A 12041-nucleotide genomic window follows, 5' to 3' on the forward strand; every position below is an offset into this window, starting at 1 on the left:
AATATGATCAAACTTGTGCAAATGTATAAGCTGAAGCTGAAAATATTTCCAGTCGGTAAATTTATTTGCTAACTTGGGTGTGTTCTGGTTAATTGTTGGATTTTGTGAAACTATCAGCAGCACTGGTGAGTGGTCAGAGCTAAAGTCGAAGCCTTCTGAGATGGTTAGGTGAGATGCTGGAATATTTTTGTAGACAAAGAAGTCTATTAGGTCTGGAACTTTGCTAGTATCCGACGGCCAGTACGTTGGTTTACCAGTTGAAATTGAATTACAAGCTGCGAGTTGCATGGCTTTGTACATTTCTTTTCCTTTGGTTGTATTAAGTCTTGAGCCCCAAAACGTATTTTTTGCATTGAAGTCTCCTCCTTCTTTTTATATAAAAAAGTTTTTGTTGTTGTAGTTCACTACTTTTTAAAACTTCTCTATACGAATTGTATAATAAAAACAAGTTAAAATGTGCACATAGATAAAAGGATTATAATACATGTAGCATTCCGATTGGTAGCTTTCGCAGTCTGGGTATTATTTACATAACTTTATTAAAATTATCATTATGTTAGATGGCAACTTTAAGCTTATTTTCGTATTTTGTTCTGGAGCTGAAGGTAGTAAAAACAAAACCACAAATTTTCTTTCCCCTTTTGAAATAATGCTATTTAAGTCCTTAAGGATTAGCATACGAGTATGTATACTACAGAAAATGTGGACGGGGACATTTGTTGTCAGTGTTTTGTCCTAGAAGTAGTTTTTTCGTCCAATTATTCCTTTTTGGCTACAAAATATTTTTCATTCACATTTTTTCCTACGCTAAATCTATTCTTTGTCATTGAATGGCATTTAATGAACACAAAATTCTCTAAGATTGATGTTGTGTCCTTTATATTGATTTTCGGCAGGTAATTTCATCTCTAACCAATTTATTTGGTCAGTTTATCAAATTCGTAGTTTAGTTGCTACTTTTTGCTCAAACATGTGACATCAGAGTTTGTTAATAAATCTAGGCACTGCACAATATGTCAATCTATCTATTTAAATGTATTGCTAGTTAGCCTTTAATCTTCAGCAGATTGCCTTCACGTTAACATTTAGACTTGGTACCGCAAGTGACCGAATGTCCGTAACCAAATTGTGGATATCAATCATATTCGCTTGCGAAACAGTTGACTTTTATGGGATCAATCTCAGCACATGTGCCTAACATTAACCTTACTGGATTATCATTAATTTCCCTTAATGGAATAGTTTTCGCTTTGTTGGTGTATTCACTTGTATGAAATGGAAAAATAAAACTGCAGATACTTAACTACGGAAGTTATTAATGTTTTTCCTCTTACTTGTTTTTCACTTTATTTAAATATTAAAGGCAATAAAATAAGGCAATAATATGCTAAATTAAATAATGTTAAAATAAATCTACTGAAATTAAAATTTATTAAAAAAATATACATGAAATACTATCAAGGTCAAATACTATTTGACCTTACATTTGGAAAGCCGAATGGTCACTCAAAATTACACAATAAGTCTTATATATTTCTAGACAGAGGCAGAGTTTTGTCAATTTAAACACACTCATTTGGTTACGATTAGAGAACGGGATAAGTGTAGTTACTATATCTGCTCTATATATACATTTTTATTTCTTTCCTTATCAAGAAAAAATGACTCTTCTTAGCAAAGGTTTTACTTGCAAAAGAGTGATGGTGGAAGCATTGTTATTACTATAGCTAAGTATAGCTTTAAAGTATTCAATTAGTTAGCTATGTATAGCTAACTATAGCTTAGTCTCTATCTAGTCTCTATATTCATCCAATAATCAATTAGACTATTATTTAATGTAAATCAGCTAATTCTATAATTGATTTTTGATCTGAAGAAATGAATTTATTGTTCCGGCTCTTTTACTTTGTCTGTAGCGTTACTGTACTCCTCGATTTTATTTGGTAATAGGTCTGAAAATTATTTTTTTGCTATACCTATTACACATTTACATTCCTTATTCATTATAATATAATTTTGTTTGTGACAGATTTAATGCTAATCTACTATTTAATGTTGAGCCTTTTCCGAGTTAGTGCATCTGAGCACTTTCACTCTTTGATAGCTGCGGGGTTTCTGCAAAGTCCTACTCATCTCACTGACTAATTTGTGCATTCCTCATAAGCTTAGGCAGTGTGTTGGTTTTCGTATAGGTATAGGTAGAAGGCATCAATAGCCACAGAGTAAGACTCCAACCCACTAAAATTACCTCTTAGAAATGATCAATTTAAATGTCAGTCATATGATGAAGAGAAACAGAATGCTGAAACAAGGGCGAAAGGGAAAATTAATAGACATCATATTTAGTTAACTAAATTTATATAATCCAATACCCCAGAACGACGTCGATGTTGGAAGTTGAATAAGTGAAGAAAGTCGGCTAAATGCAACTTTTGAACTAAATTTGAATGCATTATTATATAAAACGTTAAACTTATATATTACTACCTACCTAGCAGGCAGGTGAAATGGAAAAATTGTGAATTTGTCTTTAATAAGCTAAGAAAGTTGTTTTGATACCACATTTCTCGAAATTATAAGCAGAAAGTTTGGAAGCAGTTGGAGGATTAGTAATATATTAATATTAATTTGAATGCCCAATATTAATTTAAAAAATTTCACTGAGTGAATCAAAGAATGGGAAGCCAAAAAACTTACACCTACATAAGCGTGGATACAGACCAAACAGGTTTTCTGGTATCTTCTTCAGCGCCGGTCTATATATACTATAAGAAATTGCACAAATTAGATTCACTCTGGTGTTTCCTTAGGGTCGATATTATTTTAGACACTAAATACAGACAGCGGAACCAGCTTTGATAGATATCTGACTAACAGTAAGAATATAGTCTTCCTTTTATTGAAAGCTGATATTCATAGTAAAAGAACAGGCTCTTAATTGTTAACAGAGTAGGTATAAGCTAGAATAAAAGTACCTGGTTCGTTACAGCATATACTTGAGTAGATGGATAGAATATAACAACTTAACATCATCGAAAGCCAACAGCTTACTTAACTTGTAAATTATTTTCATATATAAAGGCAGTGCAAAAAATCAATTTAGTTTAGTCCATATTAGCCAAACTCGCACAAACATTTTTATTATTTTTAATTGAATTTAATATTGCTTCTAAAAATGAATAAATAGAGCTACAATAATAGTAACAAATTTGATTATTGATTATTATTATATTTTTTAACGAAATTTTTATTAGCTTTGATTTAATCTCAAGTTGGTGACCATAAGGAATATCTGATTGCAGGCCGTGTGATAGTTCAAGTAAATTGATGGTAAATTGAGGGAAATAGTAAATTATATCGGTATGGCAGCAAATGTTGGTACTTACTAGAGTTCGAGTAGGGTAAATTAAATAAAAATTAGGTGAATTCGCTTTTACCATTGTGGATATTTTATATGATGTTTAATAAATAAATAAATAAATTTGAAAACTTTTAACCAAAAAAAATAAATAAGTGCAATGAATAAATAAATAAATATTTACATAAGTGCAGTGTAAAAAATCCCTAAGAAATTTCAATTTACTTTACCTCAATTTACTCGTACTCACACACGGCCGTAGCATAAAATATTTGTTCCATTAACATTGTGTGTAGGGTATTTAAGTTTCAGCAAAGCCAAATTTTAATCATTTTATAATTTTTGCCTAAACGTAATATTAGTTTGTAAATTTAAACAAGCAATAAAATTATTTTTAAAAAGTGAAGGGTTCAATTTGCTAAAGACTAAAACATAGAAGCGATAATGTTAATTATCTTAAAATTAATTTTTTTTATGTGAGCGTTGGTTTTAAATCTGCAAGTTTCCTGTTTAATTATTTTCAATATATTAAAATGCAATAACAGTGTTTAAAGAGTGTGTAAAATGTTATATGTTGTGTTAAGCTTTATAAAAAAATCACTAAATATATGTTTATGTATTTTTTCAGCATATAATATATCAACATAATATAAATTTTATGTTAGCCATGGGATTTGTACATAAAATTTTAAAATGAAAATCTATAAATGTATTTACGACTGCATCATGTGCACTCTACATTGTTCAGCAATGCTTCCACATAAAAATCTCTTCAACTACGTGGCAACTCTTAACAATAAAACGAAACTGTTTACTGTATATAAAAACAAGAAAGCAGCATAAAGCAAAATAACGAAACTCAAACGAAGCTTTAAGCTCAAAGCGAATGTGTCAATGAAAACAAAACAAAACAAAAACAACAAGATAATTTATAACTGAAGTTAGTCATACGGCGGAATGAATGGTTCAGAGTGTGAAATTCGGCAAAAAAAAGCAACTGAATTGCACTCAAGAAAAAAGATTATTAATTTCTTGTTATTGTGCTTGTTGTCTTTCATTGATTGTACATTGTTCTATTATAAAACAAGTCATGATAAGATATATTTTTAAATATAGAATTAAGTTTCGACTGATAAAATAAGTGAAAAAACTAAGTTAAATTTGAACACTTCTTTGTTTCGAAGAGATCAAATTTAATATTAGATAAAATACAATACATATATTATATAGATAACGTTTTTTATAACTGAGTAAAATTACTCAAACTTTGTTTATTAATATTAAGCTAGATAAGCAACATTAAAAGAAAATTATTAGATTTTACGCTAATATATATTAATTTTTCTTTTAAGCTTTCTCTTAAATACTGATTTTAAGTGAATTAATTGATTTTAATTGACTATGTACGTTAAGTTTTACTTCTAGAGTAGTTATATGCTTTTAACTAGATATATATTAGTATATTTAGTTAGCAGTATTTAATGAAGTTATGAACTCACGACACACGTTTTTTACTTAGTTTTGTAATCGTCCACCTTATTATATGAGATCCTGAAAACCAAAATATGGAAAATTTGAAAAGCTTGTATATTCGATTAATCATTTAATTATCTCTACTTTGAACATATATTCCGCTGTTATGATGATAAACCAATTATTTATATATAAATTATAGATATAAAAAGGTAAAAATAAAATAAAAATAAAGATGTAAAGATAAAATCTATTAAAAAAATAATTTACTTTGATTCCATAGGCATTTTAATAATTTTGTTATAAGTAAATTTTAAAAAAAATTATTATTATTATTAAAAATTATTATTTTTTCCATGAATGCCTTAAACTTTAATAAATTTTAGTTTTGTATTTAAAATTTAATCGTAATCTTAATTAATTTTAATAATATTCATATGTATTTATTTTTCCATGTAAATAATTTTTTAATTTGTAAATAATTTTGAATGAGTTTTAATAAATTTAACTACAAAATTTAAATATTTAAAATATTCTAAGTAATCAAAATAGTAGAGGGTATACATATAGATGGATGATAAGTGTTCTCTTTATGAATTGTGAGACTTTGACGATGTGTTCTGTACTCTGCCTAAAAATTTTAACACATCTAATGTTATAAACAATATGCCGCCTATAAATTGTTTATATATAACATAATTCATATAAAAGTTATGTAAAATTTGTATATAACATAACATAACACAACATTTCGAAATTTATACAACATTAAACATATTTTATTTATTTTTCTTTTTGTTATTATATGCTTACTACAACGCAACCTTAGTCAAATAGGTTGGATATTCAACATATATATATATTTAATTATTTGCTCACTATTGTAGATTAGAAATCCAGTAAAATTCGTCAGATAATATATATATAAATAATAATTTTATTATTTGTTTACAATTATAGATAGCAGTCCAAGTCAAAACGGTTGCACATTACACATATTGATAATATTTTTTATTATTTGCTTACTATAGTAAATAACAGCCCATTAAATCAGTTAGAGAATCTATACGTTTTATAATATATTTAATTGGTGCCATTTATAATTTCTTTATGTATGGTACAAATTTATGACATTTAATTCAATTATTATAGTTTTTGTTTTATGAAATTCCTTAAAATATTTCAGAAATTTTTATTTATAAATTTAATTGTTCAATATATCAAATGCTGTGAGAAAAAAACAATTATCAACTATCTCAACTATCAAACTATTCAACGTTAATTTTTTATTCACATTATTAAATAATTTCAAATATGCAATATTTAGCAATATTATTTAAAAGTTTTCAAGTATAATAATTCATATCATATATATATTATTAAACTACAAGTGTATCAAGTTGACTAATGTTCCGGTTTGTTGCGGATCAATTTATAAGTAATTTGTATTTACCAGAGCGAATCATCAGCTTATCTTTTTTTATAAGTGTTGGGTTAATTAAACTCAGGAAATGAGTTCAGTATATTCATCTGGCTTCCATTAAATCGAAAGTGATTTAATAATTTGTGATAAGGAATATGACCGTTTATATAGCCACCATAGTGCGATATGGATTTCTCAGAGCCCAGTTATAGGTTTAACCAAAAGCTATCATAACCATTTAACATATAGATAATGAGAAACAAATATTTTTGTATCTACTTACTACGATATTAATATCGATATATCCATATTTATATGTATACACAAATATGTTTATATATATAGATTACCACGACAATAAAAACAGAATAAAATCCAGATAATTGTTTTTCTCAAGAGGCAATTAAAAAAATATATTATTTACTGAGACTGTCCACGCTTATGTTTTTTGAGCGCATTATAATATAAGTACAAATCTCTTCTGGTCATTATCTTTGTAAAGCACGGCACAACTTTAAGTATGGGTGCATAACTCGTTTTCGCTTCAGATTCCAATTTATATTTTCAAACTACCAACTTATATTTGAAAACACTTGTTAAATTTGCATACAATAGAACAATTTCTTTTATTCAATTATTAAAATTAAACTGGTGTGTAGTTTCAGTAATCATTGAAATCATATGTTCCATTCTTAAATAATTGCATAAAATCCAATTATTATGTCCTATAGTTCTCAAGAAACCTTAGCAACTAAAATTAAACCGGTGTGATATTTTCCATTTAAACCATTGAAAATATGTCACATAATGTTTTGCAAAACCATTATGATTTTTATATTCTTGATATATAAACTTTTTTAAATATTACTGAGTTACTTTAAATAATGTTTTCAAACCAAAAAAAATAAATGAATTAGCGAGTTCACATATGTATAGAAATAAGTTCCATTTTCCTTCTTAAATTTCAAGCACTCCTTGAATAGGAAAAATCCTAGAACTAAAGGCTTAACATATGTATGAAAATAAATAACATTCCCATTCACTTTTTGGTTATTACTCACCCTCTACATATTTGTTTAAATGGAATTGCTTTGTATTCAGTCTATACATTGGTTTAAATGATATTACTTTATATTGATTTGTACTAATCATTTTTCTTTGGCTGTATTGTCTTTCAAATCATATGGTTTTGTTTTTCTGTTTTCGTCTGGAAATGCTTATTACAGTTTCTTGATCTCATCAATAACAGACGACCAAATTTAAATCCGCAAACCAGTTTAATAAAAGAAAATATAAAATTTTAAAATATTATGAAACAGTGTAAGATTTAAAATAATTTGGGTTAAAAAACAGTAATTTGGCAATATAGGTATATGAAAAAATAGTGTTACTGGTATAAGGCTTAGTCACTACTAACACAAAACACAATAGATTGGCTCCGATGCTCCTAAATAATCCATTTAATTTCCTTCGATACATCGCACCACTATGCGTCATTACTGAATTCACCCATCCTTCACTAAGTACCCGTGCCGCTTCATACATTTCTATATAAAATTTTTATTTTATGAAGACAAAAAAATTTAATTAATTTTCATAAAATTTTATTGCGCATTTTTGAAGTATAATTTTACGTATATATCACTTAGATCGGTCATTAATTTATATATATATATATGTATACTATTGTATATACAATTTTACTACAACTAAAATAAAAATCAATTATTGAAAATTTAAACAAAGATCTCAATTTACAATATTTAACGCTACGTTCGTATTTACAAATAAATTGTATAATCACTTGAAATTATTTTTTTTCATCGACGATGATTTCATCACCAGCCTGTAAATTATAGCTGTACAGTAGTTTGTTAGGGTATTTCATAAGCTCTGGTCCGAATTCTTTGTAGTCTTGGTCTTGATAATATAAACGCATTTTGTTCGCCGGTAGGCCCACCACTTTCTCTAAGCTCACCTTCAAATCGGCAACAGTACGATTAATATCTACTAGTCGCGGTTGAGTAGTATCATTATAAATGATTAGCACCTTAACGTGTTTATCAGGCTTTAAGTTAATGTTAACAAGTGGATCTAGTTTGCCATGCTTGGTTAAAAGTTCCTCATACCGTTTAGGTCTTTCACTTACTGGTTTATCTGTGTAGTGTCGTATAAATGCACGTTCTGCATCTTCACGTTCATCTGCGGTAATAACGCCACCGCCATTCAGGAGACTTACATTAGGAAGACGTGCTATTAATAGTTGTCGGCGTTCATGTTCTGTACATTCCAGCCGTTCCCATAGGGGCCAATTTTTAACTCGTAAATTTTCTAGTTTTGGAAACTTCGCTAACTTATCAATATCGTCCCAGGTATTTATATTGGCAGAACTTAAATTAAGTAGCACAAGATTTGGAAAGTATTTGTAAGGGCAGTCATTTTCCTGCTCATCGGTTTGGGTTGTATCCTCAGCACCTGTTTGATTGTCACCTTCGTGCGCATAAATCGCTTTAATAGGACAGTCAGCTAAGACTAAGTTCTCTAAGTATGGAAATACACGTCCCAGACGACATATTTCGTGCCAGCACTCAATGGGGTTACCAGTAAAATGTAGCGTCTTTAGTGCTTTATGTGCGGATGTTTTCCTTAAATACTTGCAATCTTCACTAGCCTTTGACGCTTCAGTTTGCTGCTGCGTATTCGTTGTATCCGCGAGACAACAACAACAACAACACTCGTTCGCATTACAAGCTTGTTGGCTAATGTCGTTGATGTTGTCGTTGTCGTTGTTCTCCGTGATATTGTGCTCCCGATCGTGAGCTGTTGGTGTAGCTGTAGCTGTAGCTGTAGCTGCTTCGTTTGTGTTTGTATCTATGAGCACCTCTTTATAGTTATTTAAGCTTAAATGCAATTCCTCTAATTTAGGTGAATTTTCTAATAGCACATCCACGCAATTCCAATCCAAATAAGTGCAATTCAGCACAATACTACGCAGATTTGAAATTGTTGGAGCGTGCAGCTCTGATATGGGTCCCACTAAGTGGTTTTTACTTAAATTTAAAAATTCAATGCGAGGCATGTGTTTCACTATGTGGAAGACTTCCTGCCAATCTTGTAATTTATTCTGTGCTAAATCCAATTCGCGCACTCGTTGACACTTTTCCTTAATACTTTCGAAATCGCCAGCACAGTCGATGTCGCAATCATTCAAAACCAGCAGTTCGGGTACACACATTAGGGGCGATTGTCTGGGTATGAAAATGGATATGAGTCGTTCTTCAGCCGCTGCAGCTCCTTGTGCATCAGCATTGGAAGAGCTTATGGCTTTCTCATTGAAATCATTGTCTGGTGCCCAGTACTTCTTTTCTAATGCTTCCAGCAAGGATGGCATCGTCGCATTAATTAAACAAACTGCACTTTGCTTTTATAATTTTCGTAATTTTCGTAATATTTGTAATAAACACAATTTAATTTTTATTATTTTTCTAAGGTTATTTTACAAACTTTCAGTTTCTTTCAGTTTCTGTCGCCTTTGTTATTATTTTCGTTTTGGCTTTGGGTCTTTGCTTTTCTTCTTTATCGATTCTTGCTTCACAAATTGGAATTGAAGGTCCCAGTGGTAATATTGTAGCAAATTTGTAAATAAAAGTTAAATTTCATTAAATATATTTAAAACAACGCAAATATATAGTGTAAATATGTTTTTGTTCTGTTTTTTTAATTGCGCACTAAAATTATTTTGAAATTTTACAATTCAACAAAGAAAAATTAACTCCGACATCAATTACGCTTGGCCTACTAGTGGCTGCTTTAGCTGCTTTGGCTGATTTGTTAGTGTTCGCTCAACGTAACCATGCACTCAACTAACCGAAGAGCGAGAACACGTTGATTCAGTGGTGTGTATTCTGGCTTTTTGTGTAGGTCGAGTCATGCGCACAGGGGCGGTTTTCAAAAGAGAAAGCAAAATATTCAAAGTATAGAAGATGCGAACAAATAATTGTTGTATGAGTAGTGCTAAAGTGATAATGGAAAATTTGTTTATATATTGTTTATTTGATATTATTTTTTGAGATTTTAAGAACTTGGGCCTTTCTTTTACATATAGTACGGCCGTTTATTTTTCACATCTATATAGTATTTTTGTAAAACAATTCAATTATATTTAATGATCGCATTGCCAGCAGATCGACTAAAATCAACGATTTGAATAGCACACATTAGACAACGACCTTGAAGCTGAAAATAAATTGACGTTACGAAATCGTGAATGAAATATAGACTTACACAGCATATCTAGGTCTGTGTAACGACAGAATTTGACCTTTAGAAAATTTAGAATTTCGTTTTCGAATACTTGTGTATTAATAAATGCACCTGAATCATTTTTTACTAAAATAACACATCAAAAAACTTTGAATTTTACATGTGAAAGAAATTATTTTGACGCTATAAACTAGACAGCTTTGATAGATATTTTAGTCATATGTTTTATAAGCACATATACAATGACAGAACAGTTCAGTAACATAGCTCCTAAGTTAAGATAATTTAATGTTATGATATATGGTTGATTGATTGGTGGATTAAAGTAGCAGGTCAACAAATAACTTTCCGCTGACTTCAATTAATGATTTTTCGACATGCTGTTATAACATTTCTCACAAGAAACCTTAAAACACAAAAAGTTAAAAAAGTTTGACAAACTGTCAAAAAGGTATTTCTCTAAAAACAATGTCAGAATCAGAAATTTACTGAGAAAATGCTTAATTGTTTTTTTCCTATAAGTTTCCTGTAAGCCTTTTGTCGTCATTGCTACAGTTAGGTTACGTAAGGTAAACTTAACATTAAACTTATTTAAAGGGTTTAATCTAACAATATATTATCAAGTAATTATCATTACAAAGTTAAGGCGTGACCTTTTAATGGTTATATTACGCCATGTTATAGCGCTATCTACCTATTTTGAGACAATATTAAAATGATATCTTTATAACAATAAAAAGTGAAACCATTTTAGTACATTGAACTTCCAACTTCTCACCAAAAAGTTGAGAAATGATTATAAAGCGTTGAATAGAACATCCCCGTTCTTTAACCAAAAGTTGTGTAAATTTAAGCCATTATTAAAAAAAGTTAAAGTTGTGTTTTAAGCCATAATAAACATGAGCTAAGAATTATAAAAGGAATCATCACAAGAAGTTATACCTGCACATTGGAGCTATCTGCATAAACTGTCACATTTGCGTTGAATTAATCATATCTAAATCGGACGGAAAGCAGATAATGCTGTGAAGAATATATAATGAAGTCCTTTTATCGCAAATTGTTTAGATTTGCTATAGGTTCGGTGCTAAAGACACCATTTATAAAACAGTGCAATCTACAAACGGTGTATTGTGTATATATCACATGGTTGTAGTGCATTAAGCTTATTCGAAAAAATAAATTTTATTGTTTATTGAAAAATTAATAATATTTTCAATATTCGTAATGCTGACATCACAACTTGCATTTAATGTATACATTTGCAAATTCAAGCAATATTTAAATAATTCAGAGACGCAATAAATGCATATTATACGTTATTAAAACTATTGAATGTGAGCTGTGCCAAAAAAATAATACTTTTAGTTGAAAAGCAGCTGGCTTTAATATTCTCGACGCTAAATGGACTATCAAAACGTTTTCATGTATGACGTAGGAAGAAGTAAGCATATATAATATTGAAGGAACACATTTAAAATTTATGTAGAAAAAATTCTATTTTATTGAGGTTGAGGTATTACA

General features: G+C 29.3%; 2 protein-coding genes across 3 annotated transcripts in view; both read right to left on the bottom strand.

The window, feature by feature from the left end:
- LOC119678136 (potassium voltage-gated channel subfamily KQT member 1) overlaps nucleotides 1-12041 on the bottom strand; it is a 250014-nt gene that overhangs the window by 61179 nt on the left and 176794 nt on the right. The window lies entirely within an intron of this gene.
- Nucleotides 8006-10645, bottom strand: LOC119678137 (tubulin-specific chaperone cofactor E-like protein). Of its 2 annotated transcripts, none has more exons than XM_038089819.1 (2): nucleotides 10539-10645; nucleotides 8006-9843 (listed from the first exon to the last, which is right to left on the bottom strand). In XM_038089819.1, the coding sequence occupies exon 2, from the start codon at nucleotides 9643-9645 to the stop codon at nucleotides 8065-8067; it is 1581 nt and encodes a 526-aa protein (XP_037945747.1). In that variant the 5' UTR covers nucleotides 9646-9843; nucleotides 10539-10645; the 3' UTR covers nucleotides 8006-8064. The 2 variants fall into 2 exon arrangements, with proteins under 2 accessions (XP_037945747.1, XP_037945748.1); XM_038089820.1 differs by having other exon boundaries at nucleotides 8006-10490.

This window comes from Teleopsis dalmanni, chromosome 2, assembly GCF_002237135.1.
Source record: "Teleopsis dalmanni isolate 2A chromosome 2, ASM223713v2, whole genome shotgun sequence".
Lineage (NCBI taxonomy): Eukaryota > Metazoa > Arthropoda > Insecta > Diptera > Diopsidae > Teleopsis > Teleopsis dalmanni.